The following is a 22,528-nucleotide window of genomic DNA, read 5'->3' as shown; positions in this document are numbered from 1 at the left end:
TCCGCGGACTTGGTCTGACACTTTGGTAAGCCCAGGCTTTGGTACCCACAAGACTGCTTCAGAGCCCATGGGTCTCTGAGAGATCTGGACAGGCTCTCGTCTGTGAACTGGTGGTCCTAAGCTGAGGGCTCAGGACTGGCCAGCAGGGCCAGGCTAGGGTTGGTGGTGACTTTGTCTGATCCCTTCTGAGATGCCACAGTGGTGTATACCGGTCTTCTGTGTGACGGTTTTCGCTTGGCTCTTCTCATGCTTTCCCCCCCTGAGAGATGACCTGACCAGGCCTCACCTCACATGCCTGCGGTCCACCTCAGACCATTTCTCAGGGCTGGAGCCCCACATCCTAGGCTGTGCCGTCTGACATCACACTCCCCCTTCACTAAAAAGGTGCCATCTGTCTTGACGTCAGACAGGATGTTGGTCTTTGCAGCCCATGCAGCTGAGACATGAGACCGGGTACTTTCAGGGGGGAGGGCATGAGGAGCTGTTCGCTCTCTCTCTGGAGGTGGGGGCTCTGCTCATTGTGGTTTCGTAGATATTGTTGGCACTATTGATAGAAGGGGGGAAAATGCTACTTTGAGTGTCTCTCGGCATTGCTGCTCCGTGCACTTTAACTAACGATGATATCAGTGTCAGCTTTGTCGATCCAGAATAAATGATCGTGTCTCTTCAGGAAGATGAAGGCAGAGGCCGCAGCCTAGCTACCATGTTAGTCAGCTTGATTGGTAGGTGCAGCCCCAGAGAGGCACCTGGGATTTCTCAGGGCCATTGTCCTACACTGAGGTAGCCCAGCAGGGGGAAGGTTCAGAAACCTTCGTGCACACAAGTGGGCACGTGTATGTGTGTGTGTGTGTGTGTGTGTGTGTGTGTACATGCACGTGTGACCCAGCCGTGACTGCGTGTGGACTGTACTCTTCTGAAGTTCTATGTATGAAATAATAAACTCCCTGGTGAGCCTCACGGGCTGCCGTCCCCATCCATCATCAGGACTTGGCGGAATCCATAAGTCTTATTTTGGGAGCTTATTGTGCACACTGGAAAAGAGTACAGTCTCCTCGCTTTGTTAATTTGGATATTTTATGATGCTTTTGATTAATGTGTTTATTAACTGTCATTGTGACGGAAGCAGAAATTAGTAATCATGACCAGAGCAGAAATATCTCCAGCACGTAAAGATGATAAATGGCTCCAATTACTCATAGACTCACCCGGGCCTCTCTCTCTCCAGGCTCTCCCGGCTTCCAGCTGAGGTACATGGTGGATCCCGGCTTCCTGAAGCCCGGCGAGCAGCGCTGGTTCACCCACTACCTGACTGCTCAGACGCTGCAAGTCGACGTCTGGGACGGAGACTCTCTGCTCCTCATCGGGTCTGCTGGCGTCCAGATGAAGGTAGTCGCCTGCCGAAGGGATGGGAAGGGCGGGGCAGGGCAGGGTAGTACAGTGCTGTGGGCCAAGTCACCGTTCAGCCAGTGCCCTAGCAGTAGGGTCCCGGCCCAGCACCAGGTTGTGCCAACCTCTTGTTGGCTAATGACAGGCGGTGCAGTGTTCTCTGCCCTCTGAGGGTACAGTCTTCTCCATGGAGGCTAAAGTCTGCGGCCGTGTGTTTCTTGGTGAGCTGTCTCCCATAGTGACCCGTCAGGTGTGCCATCTTGTGACTCTTCCAAAAGGACGATGTCGGCTGTCTAGGGGCAGGTGCTGGTCTCCTGATCAGAGGGGGAATGACTGAGGTTTGGGGAGGTGACCTGGTTCCTTTTGGCAGTAATGCGTGCCTTATTCCCTTCCTATACTGAGACTCGAACCCAGGACCTTGTGCATGCCAGGCAAGCACTCTGCTGCTGAGCTACACCCCAGCTTCTGCATCATCTGCAGTGACTTTAGACTCTTCCCGTGCAGACACTGAGATCCATCACTCATCCCTGGGCTTTCTCCCCAAGCTGTCTTTCTCTGTGTGGTGAAGGGGACTCCAGAGGATCAGCGTAAGGTCACCATGAAAATTCCTGGGCCGGCCTCAGCCCTGTGTCATCATGATCAATGCTGGTTTCTCCTAGATCCCAGCCACATTGTCCACCAGGCTCCCTGCCTTCATCCTGTCCTCAGGCACCGAGTCCCATGGATTCCACCTGTCACCCCTGTCTCTGTGTGCCTGACCCACAAATAGTACCCTTCTCTCTGAGGCTGTGCCAGCTCCTCCCTCTTTTCTTCCTTCTCCTTCTCTTAACTTGTCCTGCCTCCACTAACCACCTTGTTACTCTGGTGCGGGATAATTGTCTGTATTCTGTCAATCATGTTTTAAATAAACGCTGATTGGCCAGGCAGGAAGTATAGACGGGTCAACCAGACAGGAAGTAGAGGTGGGACAATGAGAACAGGAGAATTCTGGGAAGAAGGAAGCTCTTCCCACAGTTCTGCCCAGATCACGGAAGAAGCAGGATGTGACCTGCCTTGCTGAAAAAGGTACTGAGACATGTGGCTAACATAGATAAGAATAATGGGTTAATATAAGCTACAAGAGCTAATAAGTAGCCTGAGCTAATGGGCCAATCAGTTTTATAATCTTATGGAGATCTCTGTGTGATTTTCTCTGTGACTAAATGGCTGGGGGACTGGGTGGGACAGAAACCCCAACAAGCCGGCCCTCCATACTACATTACTCAGCATCCCTGGCTTTGGTGTTCTCTGTGAGGATGATGCTCCTTGGGTAGGGATAGTTTGTAGATGCTGGAGGCGGAGTCTGAAGCAAAGAGGAGTCAGGAAGGATATAAGGGAACCACAAGACAGCTATAGAAGCAGGGAGGGTGGGGAGGCTTCTTCCTGGCCCCAGCTGGAGTTACTTTACTGGGTCTGTCTCCTTGGAAATTCCTTGGCCTGAGGAGGGCAATGGGTCCCCCAAAGCCACAGTTACAGGCAGCTCTGCCTGTGGGTGCTGGGAACTGAACTGGAAGAGCAGCAAATGCTCTCAACTGCTGAGCCGTCTCTCTAGTCCCTCTACTTAACTTTTAAAGTTAAAAGGCAAAGAAGAATCCATGTTTGGTTTAAGGCCTCCTTGTGTGGCTGGAGCCCTAATGGCCTCCATGCTTCTTTCAAGGAAGCCCTTGCCCACTTTGGGGTGACCTCTTGTTAACCCACTTCCAGTAGAGACAAGTTCACAGTCACACTGATAACCATCAGAATTGGGACTCTGGACAGTCCTTACTCTAATGCCCTTGCTCTTTGCCTCTGTGTGCCCCGATATAACCTCTGAAGCAGTGGAGCAAGGGCTTCAGATACACCGAGCAGCTGGGGCCCGCGAGGCTCTGCTCCTGATGGGCTCTGAGCAGCCACGCCCTTCCCTGCAGAGGCCCCATCTTTGCACCCAGCCTTCTGCTGTAGCAGACACCCGATACCTTGTTCTGTTCACATCTCCTCGATTCCTGCAAACGCTCGATGGTTTTCTATATTTCTGGGTCATTTTCCAAAGGCCTTGTCCTGTTTTCCGGTACCAGGGGCTCTTGAACCATGGATGCATGTGTGCTTGCTGTGATGTGCAGTTGTCACGGGCTGGCAGCCGTAGCTCAGCCTAGCACCTTTGCTTTCAGGGAAGGTGCTCTCCTGGCTGCAGGAGAGTCAAGAGTTACAGAAGCTTGGACTGTATTCTGGTTCTATCCTCCTGTCTGGCAGGAGGAAGTTCCAGGGCACATGAGCTGATGAGGTCCAAGCTGGCCTGGAGCCTATGATTCCATCCCTAGTGCCCAGACTTGCATGGGCTCAGGCAGAAGCTGGAGAGATGTGCTCAAGAGAGCCCTACAGATGCTATCCTGGGGCGGGGCTCTGTGTCACTCCTCTGCTTCATGCTGGCACATAGGGTACCCCGGTCCAGAGGTGCCCATATCCTGTGACCCTATCTGTCCCCTCTTCCAGTTAGCCTGTGATCCCGTCCTTATGGGCTCTGCTGGGTGCCTTGGCCTGGCTTTCCTCCTTGTCCCTGTGCCACCTTTGCTATGAAATCCCAGTTTTCTCCAGAGAGGGGCTGGGCCAGTGCCTGCCTTGTTCTGCCGCCTGCATTTCTTCCCTTTGGAGGCTGGCTGGCTCCTGCCAGGCAGCTGGCAGGCCCTTGGTGCACCACAGTGCCACCCAGTGTTTATTCTGGGGGCAGACTGGGTTATGCTTTGTTTAAGCTGATGTTTCTGACCTCATCTCCCCTTCAGTGTGGTAGGTGACCCAAGCTCTACAGCTGACTCCCTGCAGGGACCTACCTTCCTCCTCCTCCAGGGCTTCTCTCTCTCTCCCCTCTGCAGCACCTCCTCCGCCAAGGGCGGCCCGCTGTTCAGGTCTCCCATGAGTTGGAGGTCGTGGCCACCGAGTACGAGCAGGAGACAATGGTGGTGAGTGGAGACGTGGCTGGCTTCGGCAACGTCAAGCCCATCGGCGTCCACACGGTGGTGAAGGGCCGCTTGCACTTGACCTTGGCCAATGTGGGTAAGACTCCTGGCAGCTTCCCCCGGTTCACTTGTTTTTGTGTCCTTTCTCCAGCACCAGCTTCCCTAGCTGGAGCAGGAAGGTAGCAGCTCCACGGTGGACATCCCACACTTTGTAGGAAACCAAGATTTGAGTGAGCGTGGCTTCCAGCCAGATCTTGACCCCTACACCTGTGCTGATGGTGGGCATTCACTGCCTAGGTTCCAATGGGAGCTCAGAATCACCAGTCTTCTCCGGCTTGTCCACAGGTCATCTCGTGATCACTCCCAAACAGAGTGTCTAGGTGCCTGGGGGGTCTGACCTAGAGTTCCAGCCCCAGAACTTGTCCATCAGAGAGAGAAGAGAATATCTAGAGTTTTCTGTGTAGCTCAGGGACACAGAAGGAGAGCATTTCTTTTGACACTGGCTCAACGTGGCTCAGCAGAGGGACAGACGCAGCCTGCTCTTGTTATTGTCCCTACCTGACCAGCGTGGGCAGGTGGTTGGGACTGGCTCTGGGTGGTCCTGCCTGAACTCTCCAGAGGTCATCACTGAGAACAGAGAAGTCTGTGGACAGACGATCAGGCACCTGTCTTGGGGAGGTGGGCCAGTAGGGAACCCTTCAGTGCTGGCAACATGCTTACTGGTCCTCCCTTGAGGGAACCCCAAAAGGTGGGTGATTTTTCTGCTAAAACTGAAAGGGTAGGGACTGGTTGTGGGAGGCCTTTGCTATGCCAGGACCAAGATCTCTGCCATCTTAATAGGAATTTTCCCATTCCTCAAAACCCAGCCTGGGTTTATGTCCAAGAGCCCCACGGGCCACATCCAGCCTGCGCTGAAGCACGGGTTTGCGGAGCTGCGGTGGCAGAGGAGGGAGTGCACAGCTCATTAAGTCTGGTTGGAGGTTTCTGCCTGCTTGTTTACAGATGTAAATCCGAGGCAGCTTGGAAAATAGACAATATGGAAACAGCAAAACTCAATTAGGTTCCTGAGAAATAAACGAGGCTCCTGTGAGAGGCGGGCTTTGCTCAGGAGCCCCAGCGACTCTGGGAGCCACAGGACGTGCCCGCTGTAACCCCGGCGGCTCTTTTTATATTTAATTCACCAGCCCCAGATGTGCAGTGGCTCCAAGTTTGAAAATCTTATCTCTGAAGAAAGATGGGCTCCGTTGTATGTTATCTTAAACTGTCATTTTCATACTTGGCCTGCAAAAGGGAGATAAGCCCATGGGGGAGTGCCCGAGATAGCCAGCGTGAGGGACACTGGTGCGTGCTGCCCGTGAAGGGCAAGTGTGCTGCAGTGTGTTGGTGGGCCACCCATCCCCCCCCCCCCACTTTTTGTTAGGTAGCGGAAATGTTACGGCTTTCATTTCTCTATAAAACCAGTAATTCTGTTTGGCGTAGCAGTCACGTTTCAGCAAATTGGATGCTGGCTGTGGAGGCCTTAGGGTGACAGACACAAAGCCTACACCTCGGCCTGGTCGCAGTTTCCTTCACAGTGGGATGGCTGCACGGGACAGAACGTAGGTGCCGGCAGCCACCCCTCCCCTGCCGACTTGCTGGCTCGCTCTGCTTTCTCCCCCGGAACCTTGGGCTTCCTTTGCCGATTTTCTTCATGCTGTCTTTTGTCCTCCAAGGACACTGCCTTCCTTTCCTCCAGTTACACTGCTGAAGTAGGTAGGGGGCGGACAGGACCCTCGGGAGCCCTCTTGCAGAAGCCTTTGGGGATGTAGGCAGCAGGGCTGATGGCAGAGCCTAGGTTTAGAGAGCATCCATGATGATGAACTTGTGCTCTGGTGTGGGATTGACACCTGAGGAGTCACTTTGGGAGTCCCGTGCTGCAGATGAGTTGGTGACTCTGGCATAACCTTCCGTCCCCAGAGGGGAAGAAACTCTGTGCCAGATTAGGATGGCAGACTGTGCCTGTTGGCAACACCGTTGCCTTGTGCTGTTTCTGAAAACACACGTGGAGGTGAGTTCATCCCACACAGTTTATTTCATCATCAACAAGCCGACCCTGTGCGTACGGCTGTTGCCAGGGGAGGTAGCACCAGGGCCAGCAGAATCCCTGGTCCAGGCTGACGGTGCCCAGCTCACCTCACTGCTGGAGCTGGTGTCACTGCCTACCCTCTGTGATCCCGAGATCAAAGAATGGTGTCATCTACCCATGCCAAGCAGACTAATCTTGACCTTGATGTGTCTTCCCTGGTCTTTGTCTCTGGGAGCAGTGTATGCCATAGGCAGTGCTCACTGTGGTGGGAAATGGATAGACCCAAGGCCTGACCACTGGGTGATGGTCGACAAGAAAGCTAGGAAAATCCTGAACTTCCTCCCCATGTGGTACAAATCCCCTGCCAAGTCAGTGTGCACCAGCTGCAGTGTTCCCACTGCCCGGTGACAGGCATGTTCCATCTTGGAGTGATTCCCTGGGACGTGACGGAGGATTTGCCAAACCCTGCAGTCCACAAGCTGCCGCCCTCTGCGTCTCACTCACCCGGAAGGAACAAGGCCGAGGGGCCTGGCTTGGCTCTGAGTGTGTGGGTGGGAAGCAGGCACCCAGGGGGGCTGAGTGGACATGGGAGTTTTGGGACTCCAGATAGAAGCGGACAGCTGCAGATCTCCGGGGAGACAGAGACTGCATGTCTGTGGGGTGTGGCAAGGACACCCAAGCGTGTGACAGCTGAGGCTGTTGTGTTATCACGGGCCACAGAACCAGTACCAGAGCTGGGATGGGGGCAGGATGAGGGTGGACTGCCAGGACACCGGCTAGGATGACTCCCTGCTGGGAAAAGAGTTTGGGGACACGTCAGCCTTGCCCTCTGGCACCCAGCACTGTGGCAGCTCGCGCTGGACACAGAAGCTAGGCACGAGCGGTGCGGGGAGGATGGTGCTCCAGTGCTTTCTAGAGTTCTGACCTGCAGGAGAGGCAGTGAGGCACCCGGCCGCCAAGGGATGACAAAGACCGTCTAATGAGGTGGGAGAGGCTTTGCATACCCTCTGCCCTAAGGAACCCTCTCCCAGGTGATCGCTGGAGTCAGTTCCTGTCTCTCCCCTTCAGCTGCTCTCTGAACTCGCTGACTCCTCTCAGCCTTGATCTGCTACACAGTCTTTGCCCTCACCCTTCTTTCTGGAGGGATGGTCGGCATGGCTCTGACACAGCTGGTGTTCCCAGCTGTAGAATCTGAGACCCAGGCTGCTGTTCCTAAATTTGGGGCCACCTGTTTTCAGCTGCTTATAGACCAGTTAGATTGTGCGGAGGATGGAAGCCCAGTACAACTCTGTCCACATCCATGAGGATGCGTCTGTCAGGAGCTGAGATAAAAGGAGTGCCTCTCTCTCCAGGGGAGCCTGGGTCAGACAGAAGGCATGGCTCACGAGAAGGGCTGCGGGCATGCGGAGATGTCTGTGACAGGAGGAAGGTAGAGAGCAGGTGCACTAGAATGGGGAAGAGGTCCCTGTGAACAGGAGGGCATGATGCGCAGAGGGACACCAGAGAGGCGGGCAGCCTGCGCAAGGGATCCTGCTGGTGCCTGTCCCAGGAGGCGGTCAGGATGCTGTGCCAGCATTGCTCCACCCTGCCCTGCCGAGGTTGGTAGGATGCTCAGCACAGGTGTGCCTTGGCAGTTGGGTGGTCCAGTCTGGAGTGTGATTCTTTAGCTAGGCTCTCTCTCACCCCAAGGGACTGACCCCTGTGGACTTGTGGGTCTGTGGTCAGATGCTGCCTTCTCGGGGCTCTATCTGTTTGCAGCATCTCATAGCGACACTCTGGATCTGCTGGCAGGCAGTGTAGCCCAGCCTCCTCTGAGGCCCCAGTTGCTCTGCAGAGGCCTCTGTATGAAATCCTCTCCGCTTTTGCTTGCATGTGGAGAGGCCTATGCTGGAGCCTCAGCTCTCCCAGGCCCGGGAAATGAACTGTGTGATCAAATGGAAATCCCTTACGGGTGGGGGAGGGCAGGTGTCCAAGCCTGGGGAAGACGGGTGCAAAAATGGAGGCCTTCTGCTGGAACCATGTGTGATCAGATAATGTGTGGTGGTGGCGGTAGGGGTGGGGGTCCAAACCTGGAGAAGGCAGTGCAAAGACAGCCCATCTCCTACCCATGATGCCCTTGGCAGGACACGTTCGGACTGCAGCAGCTGTCACCTGGGCATACGTGTGAGTCTGAGAGTGGAGATGGAGAGGCTCCTGCAGGCCCGGGCTCCACGTGGGAGAGCTGCTCTGGTCTACCAGTCCCCGTTTTGGGCCCTGTCTTATGAGGGTGCTTTTTGTTTAGGTCATGTGTGTGAGCCGAGAGCAAGAAGTTCCAGTTCGCTGCCACCGTCCAGGTCTCGGGTCATCTCAAACGACGGAGCCAACTTCTTCTCTGGGGGAAGCCTCCTCATACCAGGAGGCCCCAGACGTGAGTTGAGACTGACCACATGCTGGGTGGCAGATGGGGTATGTGAGTCAGAAGCCTGTGTGTGTGTGTGTGTATTCACATTGCTGTCCATTGCCCAAGTGTCTGGATCCAAGGCCGTCTGGTTATGTCCAGCTGGGGTCCCTGATGATGGCTCCAGGGATTTACAGGGCTGTTGAACCTCTAAGCTCCTCTAGGCTTGGCCCTGCATCCAGCCATGCTATCTTATAGGGAGACGGTAATTAATTCTACTAGTTACCTAAGTCTGAGCTGCTCACGCAGGGAAGAGATAAAAAGCATGTGTATGTGCACATGTGTGCGTGTGTGCGTGTGTGTTGGTCCGAGGTCAGCAGTGCCTGTCTATAGCTTTTCATCTTATTTTCTGAGGCAGGGTCTTTCACAGAGCCTAGAGCTCACTGATTGGCTAGACTGCCTGGCCAGTAGGCAGCGAGCCCCTGGGATCCTCTTTGCTCCATCTCTCTGTGCTGGGGTTGCAGGCGTGTGCTGCCACAGCTGACTTTACGTGGATGCTCAGGGCCTCGTGTGTGTAGAGTAGACGCTGTCCACTGGGCCACCTCCCTAGCCCTGACGTTCATTTCTAAAAGCAGATTAGAAGCTCCTCACTGGTTCCTTAACCGTTTATGGAGCTAGGGAATGTGGGCCTTGAGTCTGGATGGGAAAGGCCTAGGTTTGAGGAAAATACCTTCCATGGGGACTCTGGAGTCTTTCTGTTCCCTTAAACGTGAAGGCCCAAGAGCTTGAATGTGAGCTGCTGTCATCGGAAGGGAAAGGGGGCTGTGCTCTCTGAGTAGCCCTTCGCCCAGATGTCACAGAGGGTGACTCCCAGCTCTTTCTTGTGTGGGAGGTCCCAGCTCTGTCTGCCTTGGGCCGTGGCTTGAGAAGGGGATGCCTGCTGGAGCCACAGCTTGGAGCTCGGTGAATTCTCTCACCTCCACGTCACTAGCCCGTGGGAATCTTCCCCATCTAATCCCTGACTCTACAGGTAGAACTATGCATTCTCCACAGAAGAGGCTGTGGGCTCGGCAGGTGCTCAGAGGGACCCCAGTCCACGTATGTCCCATCTGTTGTAGGCCAGCCCCTCTTTTTAACATTCATTGAGCTAAGGCAAGGGAGATCATGTGATTGTGCCGGTGATTAGGGTGAGGTGTAAGGCGGGGCCTGGGTTCCCTACTTGGGGTCATTGTGCTTCATTCCCAGTTAGCCCCTCTGACGCACAGGAAGCCGGCGCGAGTGAGGGTCCATTGAGAGAAGGAGAACGCTGGAGTCAGGTCCTTCAGCCTCTGTGACGAGCACAGGGTTCCCTGCCAGAGCCTGTGTTCCCTGGGGTGGAGCTCTGGATCAGAAGTTACACGAGACCTTGAGAAGTTCTAGGTTTTTCCTGTGTAGTCCCACGTGACCCCTCCAGAACCCCATTTCTGGTTGCTTTTGAGTCGGGAGGCATCTGCTAGGGCGAATTGCTGTCCCCTGAACTCATCTTGAGTCCTGGCTTCGTGGCTGCCCCCAACTGCTGTTTCTCCATGGCCACAGGCTACTCAGACCAGATTCCAGGCTGGGCTTCCTCCTGCAGGCCTGCACTCTGACATACAAAGTGCTCAGTCATGCGGTCCCTTAAGATGTCCGAGCCAGCTTGTGGCACTGAAAAAGCAATTATATGGATGTAAAATGGAATGTTGGGGAGGGACCTGGAAACAGGGAGCAGTGGGTGAGTGGAGGGACAGCTGTGCTTTGCCATGCAGAGCGCCATGCAGAGTGCTTTAGTGGGGTGCTGGCTCTGTGTGGTGACAAGGGAGCCAGGTCCCAAGAAGTTCTGCTTGTTGAGAGAACTCTCACCTGAGAGTGGGGGAGGACCCGGGTCTCAAGGTAGGCGCCCCCTTTGACCCGCCCTGCCTGGGCTCTTACTGTGTTAGTCTGTAGCGTGGCCTTGTCACCAACCACAGTTCCACCAGGGCCCTATGGAAAGGCGGCACAGGCAGTGTCTGCCTTGCTGCCTGTGGCTAGGTCAGCTTCTGCACTTCACGAGTCCATGATCTGAGCTTGCCCACAGGAGGTTGCTCGCTCCAAAAGGCTGTTGAGAGCAGCATTGGTACCCCATTTCTGGTAGGAACTTGGAGATGCCTGCACACTGGTAGGGCTTAGTGTTAACGCAGCTGTCCCTGAGACGCAGGCCTCTGCAGCAGTGATCCCCACCCCCATCCCCATCTCCACTTCCCTGAGGCCGCAGTTTGAGAGAGAGTGTTGTATAGTTATAAACCTGAGGACCTGGCTTTCTCTTAGAAAATCATCTTCCGGTGTTAGCAAAGGGTCAGAGTTCCTTAGGCTTGGAGGACCAGGTCCTGAATCTGCATCTTTATCCGTAGAGTGACACGGAGGAGATCCACCAGCCACTGGCTTTGCTGGTACTCCACACAGCCACCCCGACCCCTCTTCTGTCCATTTCAATAGGAAAACGCGTGGTACAAGCGCAGAAGCTGGCTGATGTGGACAGTGAGCTGGCCGCCATGCTGCTGACCCACACTCGAGCTGGCCAGGGACCCAAGACTTCAGGCCGTGAGGCGGATGCTGTGCACAGACGTAAGCTGGAACGGATGCGGCTGGTGCGCCTGCAGGAGTCTGGAGAGGAGTCTGGCAGTCGCAGGATCAGCTTGCTGGTGAGGGGCTGCCCTCTGCCGCACCCCACCCCAGAACCTGCCACTCCTCCCTGCAGTCCCCTCTTCTTCCAACACCATGTTTGCAGGTCACCAGGGGATAATTTCAGATTGGAAATCTTAGCTTTTGTTAAAAAGGTCTCCTACATTCAGGGAGCAGAGCTTTGGTGTTATTACTTCAAATGAGTTTAAGTCCAAAGGCCTTTTAGACAGTCACCCTGCCCTCTCCGTGGTCTTAGCTTCCTTAGCATTGGATCTGAGGGTCTCTGCGCAGCTGCAGACTGGGAACCCTGGCACAGGGCTGGATAAGCCCTGCAGACTAGCCTTGCTTTATAGTACAAACCAGAGCACATGGCACCGCGAGGGTGAGAGGTGGGAGGCAGTTAGGTCTCATAGACTAGTGCAAAAACCAGAGCACACCGCACCGCGAGGGTGCGAGGCGGGAGGCAGTTAGGTCTCATAGACTAGTGCAAACCAGAGCACACCGCACCGCGAAGGCTCCAGGCGGGAGATGGTTAGGTCTCATAGACTAGTCGTCACAGGCAGACGTAGCCTGAGGACACTGGGTGCTGGGCTGCACAGTGGGATTATGTCCCTCTGTGGACTGTCATCCCAGACAGGCTTTGGCACTATGTGGGGTACCTGCTGGGTGACTCCTGTGGTCAAGTGGTTCCCTTTTCTCTGTTCCTAACTCCCCAGTGCTATGCCTGGTACCTTCCCTTGGTGGTTAAAGAGTCTCTTAGGAGTGTGTGGGACAGAGGCAAGCTGGGTGTGGTGCTCTGTTCTGTCCTGACAAACACTGAGATCCCTGGAGTATGGGGGACAGGTCGTACTTCAAACCTCACGGATAAATAAGGGGAAATGGATTCCAGAAGAAATCCGGTACCTCTGGAGAGTGGGGGCCAGCAAAGCCGAGTCAGGGAGGATGCCGATGTGACCCCTGTGTTTGTAGGCCCAGCAGAGCACCCGTGCACAGCACTCACGGGACCTGCAGGTCATTGATGCCTACCGGGAGCGCACCAAGGCTGAGAGCATCACCAGCGTGCTGAGCCAGGCCATCACCACCCACCACACGCTGTACGCCACACTGGGCACGGCTGAGTTCTTCGAGTTCACACTTAAGAACCCGCACAACACTCAGCACACGGTGGCCATTGAGATCGACAGCCCGGAGCTCAGGCAAGAGCTGCCACCCAGCCATCTCTGTGTGCGTGAGATGTGTGCATGCGTGCGTGTGTGCATACGTGTGTGCGTGAGGGTCCCCTGGGCGGATGCTCCTCTGGCATGGAAGCCAGGCTGGCTATCCCCTGTCCTCTCCTCTGAGGGTCTCGGGGTGGTGGGTGTATTTTCTTTATACCACCTGGGTCCTAGCCGCTGTTTCTGCCCCTTTAGCATCGTCCTGGACAGCCAGGAGTGGAGGTACTTCAAGGAGGCCACCGGCCTGCACACACCCCTGGAGGAGGACATGTTTCACCTGCGTGGCAGCCTGGCACCCCAGCTCTACCTGCGACCCCGGGAGACGGCCCACATCCCCTTCAAGTACCAGAACTTCTCTGTGGGCCCACTGGCCCCACCACAGGTGTGAAGCAAGACCCAGGCAGAGCAGGGAGGCACTGTCCATCCAGGCGGCAAAGGGGAAGAGCTCCCCGTGTCTGTGGCAGGACGATTAGCCCATGTCCGCACCAGGGGTCACCCCTGACTGGCGCCCACCCCACTTGTCACTCTGCATGCCCTCTCCTCCAGGGCTGTGTGCAGCAGCCTGGATTCTTCTCTCTCCTGGAGGTGCTAGGGAGGCGTACGCCCTGTGTGTGTGAGTGTGACGAGGAGAGTCACGTTGAGGCTCTGGCCTCTCTAACAGTTCAGCAGTCACCTATGAGCGGCTTGAGGGTGAGGCTGGCGAGCTGCAGCGAGCTCCGAGCGTTGCACGAGAACAGAATGGTGATGCTCTGGAGCTCGTGGCCCTGGCTGCTCCACATCCCGGTTGTCACCTGATTTGCTCTGACCCGCTTGTGCTGCTCCGTGTCTCACAGGCCCCTGCTGAGATGAGCCTGGAGAAAGACCCAGAGTCCCGACCCCTTTGGAAATACAGCGCCATGCCTACCAAACACGCCAAGGTAGGAGGGGTCTCGGCATTTCAGTCTTAGGACAGGTCAGCTCTCTGAGTCCACCAAGCCAAGTGTGTGACGGACACCAGCTGTGACACTGACCCCTCCTCCTCTCTTCCCTCCTGATAGGGTTCTAGACTGAAATAAGATGCAGCAGGGACAGGGAGGCCGCAGCTGTGCCTAGACATTAGCACAGCCTGTGATAGGGTCCAGCATGGGTGGATCACCTGGCAGCTCTGTGCAGTCTTGGCGTAGCCTTGGCTCTGTGCATGGGAAGCTGCCAGGTCCTAGTGGCTGCTGACTGCTGCCCTAAACACAGCTGGCATAGCACATGACAACTTGGCAGCATTCTAAAGTTATTTTTGTGTTTGTGTTGTGTATGTGGTGTGAGTATGTATGTGGTGTGTATGTGTGTGTGGTATGTGGTGTGTATGGTGTGTACGTGTATGTGTGGGGTATATGTGTATGTGTGTGGGGGGTATGTGTGTGTGAGTGTGGTATGTGGTGTGTGTGTGGTGTATACATGTGTGTGTAGTATATGTGTATACATGAGTGCGTGAGTGTGTGCACCTGTGATACGTAGGTAGGTGGATGGATGGATGGATGGATGGATGGTAGAGAAGGAGGCTCTTCCCAGAAGGCCTTTAAGCCCTTTCGGGAGCCTACTGAATGGGTGTTCTTGGACAACACGAGATTTTACCCTTTTTGTAGGAAATGCCTTTGTGGTTCTTTGGTCTCCCTCCTCCTCCCACAGGCCTTGCTTTGTGTAGTCTGAACAGAAGGTGGCCTGAAGGCCGCCATGTTCCTGAGTCCCGCTATGTGCAGCCCAGCAGGCTGCAATACCCGAGAGAATTTGTGTCTGACCTGCAGGCAGAGCCTGGGCTTCGGGTGTGTAGGAGGACCACTGCGATGGTGTCTGTGCTAGCCCCGACTGCTGCGATGGTGTCTGTGCTAGCCCCGACTGCTGCGATGGTGTCTGTGCTAGCCCCGTAACCAGTCAACTGGCCGTGGTCCTTTAGCTTAGGCAAGAAGACCCTCTTCAGGTACCCATCTCTGCAGTTCCCCCTTTCCTATGTGTTGGGGGTCAGCCGCAGCAAGCAGCACCCTCTGCAGTGACCACTCTCACCAGGTCGCTGGACCTTAGCTCAGGGTTACTCTGTGTAAGCCAAGGAAGCCAGGGCTTGTCACCCCGGACAGCAGCCATTGTTATGGTCCTGGGCCTGGGATAGAGACTGGCTATCTTCTGGAACTCTCCTGGCAGGCAGGAATTGCATCCTGCCATGCCTATCCTTCCTGTCCTGCCATGTCCACTCTTGAGCTGCTCTGCTACCGCCTATTGCTCTGCTGTGGTGGGCTGCCTGTCCCCAGGCTGTCTCCTTCGCAGCTATCAAGGTAGCTGATGGGTAGCCCTTCCCACTTAGATGGGTAGCCCCTCCACTTAGGCAGCTTGGCCCACCAGACCCTCCGCTTCTTCAGCTGCAAGCAGGCAGCTGGTCTGCCATGTCTGCCGCCCTGGAAAACAGGAAAGAAGACTTCCTTTGGGCCTTGTGTTGTGGTCCAGGGAAGGCAGGGCTGGGTGTCTAGACCCAGAGAGCTTTAGGTCAGCTTTACAGTTGAAGGACAGTTTCAGGAATCCAGATTCCAACATTTTCAGAAGGAGCTCGCTTCCCCACCTGCCTTCCCCTCATTTTTCTCAGTGTCACATGTGTGTTGTGTGCTTGTGCCTCTAACAACCAAATCCTCCACCTGTTGTACCACCCGTCTGCTAGTTCTGCTTAGGTGAGTGTTTCCAGAACCGTTTTGACAGAGGAACCTTTCTAGTTCCAGTTACCCCCCCCCCCCCGGTCCCACTGGGATCAAAGGGCCCGTGCTGTGCTCCGTCCCTAAACACAGCACTAGCTGTCACCATGAAACCTGGTGAGGCTAAGGGTGGGACCCTCAGCCACGCTCCTGCACCACATCCCGGCCTGTGGAGGTGGAGTCGAGACTGGAGTAGTTCTTAGTGCTGGGTTGCCAGTTGGTCCACTGGCCTTTCAGGAGTGTGCCTTGCACAAGCTCGGGGATTGGCTTGTGTGTGAGTGCTCCCCATCCTGGGTGCCACCCTGGGTCCAGTTCCCTGACCCCCTTTCCTGTGCACCTGTGGATGCATTTCAATGTGATCAACATCAGTGCCTGTCTTTGCTGTCTCATTTTAGGGGTGATGGTGAGATCCTCACGCTATCCATCTCTGCAGGTCCTTTTCCGGGCGGAGACTGGCCGGCCCATTGCAGTGCTTTGCCTGACTGTGGAGCCCCAGCCCCATGTGGTGGACCAGATCTTCCGCTTCTACCACCCAGAGCTCACCTTCCTGAAGAAGGCCATCCGCCTGCCTCCCTGGCACACACTTCCAGGCAGGTCTCTCACATCCCCTGTGGCTGCCTTTGTGCAGGCTTGGCTAATGGGAGGGGGTACCTCCCCATGGTAGCAAGTAGCTCCTCAAAAATTCCGACCTGCCTTTATTGTTTGAAATAGAAGCTTCCAGATTTCTCTGGGGTGACAAGATGCATATTTGGTGGCTGGTTCCTCAAAAAGTTTGTGACTCCCATGACCCAGATCTGTCCCCATCAGGAGTGAGGATGGCTCAGTGCTGATGGCTCGTGGCTTATGTGTGGCCACTCCCTCCGATTGAGCCTGACAAGAGGAATGTGCGGGGTCAGGGTGGCAGGAGCACCGCAGTCATGTTTTGTGTGCTGGGGTAAGTACCGAGTTATCCCTTTCTCCGTTTCCAGGTGCTCCTGTGGGAATGCCTGGTGATGACCCTCCAGTCCACGTTCGATGCAGTGACCCGAATGTCATCTGTGAGGCCCAGAACGTGGTATACCATGCGTGTCAGCCCTACCTTGAGCAGATCCTTTGGGGAACCCCCTCCCATCCCACTCCATCCCTATAGCCTCTCATTGGTCTCAAGAAGAGGGTTCCTTCTGCAGGGTGCGTGGAGGTGAGGGGGTACTGTCCTGGCTTCTTGAGGAAGGCTTCGTGAGGGATTTCAGGTTGCTGCTGGCAGATCTGTTCCTTGATTATCCGAATTTAAATTGTAAGGAAAAGGCATGAAGCACAATGAAGGAAGCCTGGTAATTGAGGCTCTTGCTAATTGCCATTATGCAGAGGGTGGGGCACTAATTGTATTATGACTGGTTAGGAAGCTCGATAGTCTGTGGAATGTAATTATTGAAATCAATATAAGATCAAGAAGCTATGATTTTCTTGTGCAGCCAGCAAAATAGCGAGAAAACCAAGGCGTTGCTTGGGGGAGGGGACACGCACACCAACCGGTGGCTGGCAACCAATGTACCCCATGCTGTGTTTGGCAGGGCCCCGGTGAGCCACGGGATGTGTTTCTTAAGGTGGCCAGCGGTCCAAGCCCAGAGATCAAAGACTTCTTTGTCATCATCTACACGTAAGCACTGACACAGATGGGGCAGGGGCCGAGGATGGGCAGCCTGGGATACCTTCGGAACTCCTCCCCTCCGACCTGACCCCTAGGCATGATGGGTACTGGCACTTTGCTCTGCAAGGAGAGCGGTGGCTGTGAGTCAGGCTGGGCTTAGAGGCCAACCAGGCCTTGGTGATGGCATGTTCTCTCCCAGAGTGGCACAGTAGCCCAAGGGATGGACATGACATATGTTCCCCAAGAGAGGGATGGTGCAGCTTTCCGGACCAGAGCTAGCTCAAGATGACTCTCATCACCCTGCCCTCAGTGGATTTGCACTGACCCCTGAGATCCTGGAGCTCAGCCCCTCTGTTGGTGACTGTCTTCATCTTTCGTGCCTGAAGACTGGTCAAGCCATGCCTTGACTTTTCGCCCAGCTGAACAGTTCCATTGGAGCCCTTTAAAACTGGTGCAGCCTAGGCTGCTTCCTGTGTGGCTTCTGATGGTGGGACTGTGGGACTTAACTGTATTCGGGGCTGAGGGGCTGTGCACTATGCACACCATCTAAACGTGTCTCAGTGTTCCTTGTAGCAGCCGGTGAACATGAATCACCCCTGTTCCAGTTTACAGTAGTGCCATGGACTCTCAGAGCTGAGACTTGATGTCGAGCTCCGAGCTCAGGCTTATGGCCTCAGCCGCGCTCCCCACTGTCCTAAGGCTTGGCCGTGGTTCAGGTTTCCACACTGCTTCCCTGACCGAGCTCCCATTTTCATCATGTGACGTGCATTTCTCAAGCCCCGCATCCTCAGCAGGCCCCAGGAACAGACACACTGCATAGCCCCATCTTGAGAGATTCCAGGTTAGGGCAAGGGGGACTAGCCCCAGCCCTGAACACAGGGTTCCCATCCACTGTGACTTTCTGTAGTTTTCCCTGTGGCCGCCAGGCTCCCAGCCCTCCTGAAACCCCTCCCTGGTGTTCCGTGATGTTGCCCTGCTAAGATGTGTAGACGGTCCCTGTTTTCCGCAGGGATCGTTGGCTGGCGGAGCCTGTGCAGACGTGGCAGGTCTGCCTCCACTCCCTGCAGCGTGTGGACGTCTCCTGTGTCGCAGGACAGCTGACCCGTCTGTCCCTTGTCCTGCGGGGAACACAGACTGTTAGGAAGGTGAAAGCCTTCACCTCCCACCCTCAGGAGCTGAAGGTATGGCCCTTCTCGGAGGCGGAGTTGGGGGTCTCTTTGCTTCTCTGAGCCCATCACTGCCCAGCCTGCAGAGGCCTAGGAATGGTGGGTGTGGCGCCAGGGTGGCTGGTGCAGCTTTTACGGGCTGAGCTGCCTTTTGTGAAAACGCCTCTTGCTGGATGTGATGTTGAGGATGAGGGGCCAAAATGTACTCCAAAAGCCTTCAAGATTATTAAGAGATGTCCCTCAGGAACTGTATCACCGCAAGAGGGCCGTGCCCTGACCTCTTCTTTGTCCCTGAAGACAGATCCTGCAGGTGTCTTCATGTTGCCGCCTCACGGGGTCCAGGACCTTCATGTGGGCGTGAGGCCAAGGAGGGCCGGCAGCCGCTTTGTCCATCTCAACCTGGTGGACATGGACTACCACCAGCTGGTGGCATCATGGCTCGTGTGCCTTTCCTGCCGCCAGCCACTCATTTCCAAGGTCTGTATAAACAGTGGGGTCAGGTGGGGGGCTATAGCTCCTTAGGGCCTCCGCTGTGTCTTGTGGGTGATGGTATTACCTGGCCCTGGGACTCAGCTACCCAGATCCAGGCTCTGTGAGACTGAGGTGGGGCAGGGCCCTCTGGGATGGTTCTGGATGGCTGGCCTGTGGCCAGGTGGAACAGTTTGTGCTCAGGACTACTCAGGCTGGGCCAGCAGCCATGTGTTTCTCATCCACTCCCTCCCTAGGCCTTTGAGATCACCATGGCGGCGGGGGAAGGGAAGGGTGCCAGCAAGCGGATCACCTACACCAACCCCTATCCTTCTCGGAGGACCTACCACCTACACAGTGACCGCCCCGACCTGCTGCAGTTCAAGGAAAACTCCTTCCAGGTCTGCCCCGAGGGCTGGCGGGTGAGAGGGAGATAGTGCCTTACTCAGGAGTGGGTCTGCTTCCAGCTGGCAGGCTCCAGAGAGTTACACCCTCTGGGGAAGTCCTCCAGGTAGCAGGCGAACATCATGACCCTTGTGCTCTCTGCTAGAAGACCCTGACCTCCCATGTTACCACAGGCAGGGGCCCTGACCTTCCGTGTCAGCACAGCAGAGGGGGACCCTGACCTCCCGTGCCAGCACAGGCAGGGGCCCTGACCTCCAATGTTACCATAGGTGGGGGGCCCTGACCTCCCATGTCAGCACAGGCAGGGGCCCTGACCTTCGTATCAGCACCACAGGCAGGGGCCCTGACCTCCCATGTCAACACAGCAGAGGCCTTGACCTCCTGTGCCAGCACAGACAGGGGTCCTGACCTCCGTGTCAGCACCACAGGCGGGGGGGGGGGCACTGACCTCCCGTGTCAGCACAGGCAGGTGGATTTCCTCTGAGGAAATGTAGTTGAACTGTGGGGGCAGAAACAGGTGATGGGAGTGATGGGATGTGTGTTGAGGACAGTCTGTGAGTGGATTGAGGGACCCCCTTATTCCTTTGCTCATTATCAGAGCAGTGCGTGGGAAAGGGGTGCCACCTGGCTGTCCACACCGTCCTAAGTCCACACCAAACAGCAGCTGCTTTACGCCTGTCTGGTCCTCACAGCCTCTGTCAGTCCAGGTGACAGTCAGGCCAGTCTGGATGTTCCACCCGTGTGCTTGCTTGTCACAGTACAGTTCTAGAAGCTTCTGCAGAAGAGTGGAAGCCCAGGCGAAGCTGAAATCCCCATGCTCTTGCAGGTGGCAGGAGGTGAGACCTACACCATCGGCCTGAGGTTCATGCCAAGCGGCAGCACCGGACAGGAAGAGATCCTGATCTACATCAATGACCATGAGGACAAGAACGAAGAGACGTTCTGTGTGAAGGTCCTCTACCAGTGAGGACAGCTGTGTGGCCAGTGCCCCTCCCTGCGGACCCCTCCTAGCCTTGCGGTCGTGACTCAGGACGGGCCTGCATGGCCTGTGGAGGTGGCCAAGCCAAGAGAAGTGGCGGTGTTCCCGGTCATGGCATAGTGCCTCCGCTGAGCTGAGGCCTCCAGGTGGCCGCAGCAGTGACCCCACTCTGCCCGCGGCACACAAGGCTGTCTCCTCGCCGCTCTCAGCCAGTCACCGTCTGGAGCAAACTGTGTTGTTTAAGTTATCCCTGATGATAAAATTATGTTTTTCTTACCAGATTTAATATGAACATGATATATTTTAATTTACTATGTATTTTATACTGGAATTCTTTTGTATCTGCTTTTTTATTTTAAGTTATTGAATGAAATACTTCACTTTTGCAGTCTCTTGTGATGTGTGTGTCCTGGGGTTCCTCTTGCTGGGTTGATGGAGTGTGGGGCTTACTGCCCTCTGGCTAGAGCCGTGGCTTTCTCTGCATGTGGGGTGATGATCAGTGTCTGTCCCGTGGCTCCCCGCTCCTCTTGTGCCCGGTGGGTGCCCATACTTCCCCTTCCTTCCCAGGGAGCTGTGTTTCCTGGCCAGCAGGCCCAAGTGTCCACTCAGGCTTGTACACTGTCTCCACCAAAGAGGCTCCTAGAGGCCCAAGAAGCCACATGCCGATTCCCTGAGGTCCTACAGACGCAGCGCAGCCTCTGGGATGCCCACGCAGAGGCCGAAGCAGCAGTCAATCCACCCAGACCGCAGGCTTCGGCTGCTAAGAGCTTCAGTGTTTTTAAAGCCTGTGCTTCCTTCCGGCCTTGGACTGTCTCCTGAGTGACCTGCACAGCCTTGGGAGGGCACGAGAGCCCTTTTCTCCCTCCATGCATCCCTACCTCTCTGACTTCCTCCCTGCCTGGGCCTGTGCTCTGGCGGTAGGGTAGGGCTTGCGTCTGAGTTAGAGTATCACTCACAGCTATGACTAGATGATTCTCATGTCTCATTTCTCCCATATTTTCTCTAGGGAGGGTGGCCAGGACCATATTCTTCTCCTGCTGTGGAAGGCATTAGCTTGTACCTGTGCTGATGTTGAAGTGTTAGGTGTGGGAGTGGATAGCGAGCTGTGCCCACATGTGAGGGTGCCCAGGCTGCTGAGCTCAGGGATGTGGGAGTGGACAGCCAGCTGTGCCCACATGTGAGGGTGCCCAGGCTGCTGAGCTCAGGGGCCTCCTGGACTTCTGAGCTTTATGAGTTTCAGTTACTTCATCAAGAAACCCACTGAGCCAGGCTGGCTAAGACGTGGAGCTTGGTATTGATGCCGCTCCAAACACACGAAGATCTCTGGCTAGGTCTCTACCCAGTAGCAGGGCCGCTTCAGCCCGCAGAGCAACTCTGCTGGCCTCAACCTTCCCACCTGCAAGGTGGGCTAAGAGCCCCACAGCCTCATGGGATCACCAATCACAGCCATAGCTGAGCCTGAGTCTGGACCTCCTTCCTCCTAAGTCACTGAGCACCTCAGGTCCCAGCTCTGCATCTTGTCACTCCCAGTTCAGAGGCATCCCTGTAGTGAGGGGCCCACAGGACAATTGGACGCAGTGAAACCCACGGTGGATGTTGGCCTGCAGACACTGCTGGTAAGAGTAGGACCTTGGCGTCACCAACAGGCTGTTCCCGAGGTTGGGCCGCAGCACCCAGATCTGTGTTCAGACACATCTGTCTGCTCCTGTGGAGGGGGGATGGTTCACAGATATGCTTAACTTCTGGCCAGGGGACTTTTGAGCGAGCTGCTGTCTATGAGGGGTGGACCTGGCCTGTAGTGGGGAAGACGAGGGCCAGACAGGTCTCCTGGAGGAGACTATGCCTCCAGATGCTCTCTGGGCTCCTGCTGCAGCCTCTACTTCTAAATGTTTCCAGCCTGAAGCCTATTCCCCCAAATTCATAATTAATATCCCGACAAACCTGTGAGCAGATTACGTCACGAATGCCCCACACTGGTTGGTTTCTCTGGATAGTCCTGGGGTGCAAAGTCAGCAGTGAGGAGTGGACAGAAGAGGCAAGCTGAGGAGGGCAGCGAACGCTTGTACTGACCAGGGCTGGGAGCTTGGAAGACCATAGTCTCCTTCCATCACCGTAAAACGCACAACCATGGAAGCCTCTGGAACAGCTAGGGAGGTGGGGCCGCAGAGAGTCTGCTCATCAGTTTTATGCTGGGGATGCCAGGCTGGGCAAGGCCTCAGAGCACATGGTGGGATCCGGGCTGCCACACCAGGAGGTATGGAAGAAAGGTGGCTAGCGAGACCCAAGTTTGCTGTGTTCACAGCTCACCTGCCCCCTGGCGAGTGAAAAGAGAGGCTCTGAGCCATTGGCTGTGTGCCACACCTACCACGGGCAGCTTTTAAAAGGCAGGTTAGTGCAGGGTGAGTTCCTATCCATCACTTGCAATAATCCGTTGTGACAGGAAGCTAGGACAACAAAGGCTAAAATCGATGAGCGTCTGGAAATAGAC

The 22,528-nt window shown here is 55.5% G+C and overlaps 1 protein-coding gene across 8 annotated transcripts in view; it reads left to right on the top strand.

The window, feature by feature from the left end:
• Nphp4 (nephrocystin 4) overlaps window positions 1-20,407 on the top strand; it is an 83,428-nt gene extending 63,021 nt beyond the window's left edge. For 5 of the 8 annotated variants that reach the window (XM_041651439.1, XM_041651442.1, XM_041651441.1 and 2 more), the window contains 14 exons: window positions 1,226-1,386; window positions 4,272-4,452; window positions 8,702-8,827; window positions 11,288-11,493; window positions 12,443-12,669; window positions 12,883-13,069; window positions 13,521-13,604; window positions 15,829-15,985; window positions 16,364-16,449; window positions 16,946-17,031; window positions 18,032-18,203; window positions 18,486-18,665; window positions 18,914-19,057; window positions 19,888-20,407. In XM_041651439.1, the coding sequence (XP_041507373.1) occupies window positions 1,226-1,386; window positions 4,272-4,452; window positions 8,702-8,827; window positions 11,288-11,493; window positions 12,443-12,669; window positions 12,883-13,069; window positions 13,521-13,604; window positions 15,829-15,985; window positions 16,364-16,449; window positions 16,946-17,031; window positions 18,032-18,203; window positions 18,486-18,665; window positions 18,914-19,057; window positions 19,888-20,028 (2,138 nt within the window). In that variant the 3' untranslated portion in view covers window positions 20,029-20,407. Of the gene's footprint in view, window positions 1-1,225; window positions 1,387-4,271; window positions 4,453-8,701; window positions 8,828-11,287; window positions 11,494-12,442; window positions 12,670-12,882; window positions 13,070-13,520; window positions 13,605-15,828; window positions 15,986-16,363; window positions 16,450-16,561; window positions 16,659-16,945; window positions 17,032-18,031; window positions 18,204-18,485; window positions 18,666-18,913; window positions 19,058-19,887 lie in introns of those variants that run through there. The other 3 variants (XR_005974325.1, XR_005974327.1, XM_041651443.1) reach the window with 3 other exon arrangements.
• Window positions 20,408-22,528: the final 2,121 nt, after the last annotated feature.

The sequence above is a fragment of the Microtus oregoni genome, unplaced genomic scaffold (genome assembly GCF_018167655.1).
Source record: "Microtus oregoni isolate MIOR12 unplaced genomic scaffold, Mior012 000005F_ref0000423, whole genome shotgun sequence".
In the NCBI taxonomy this organism is placed as follows: Eukaryota; Metazoa; Chordata; class Mammalia; order Rodentia; family Cricetidae; genus Microtus; species Microtus oregoni.
Note: the sequence above shows the minus strand (reverse complement) of the source record. Positions and strands in the feature narration are given on the sequence as shown.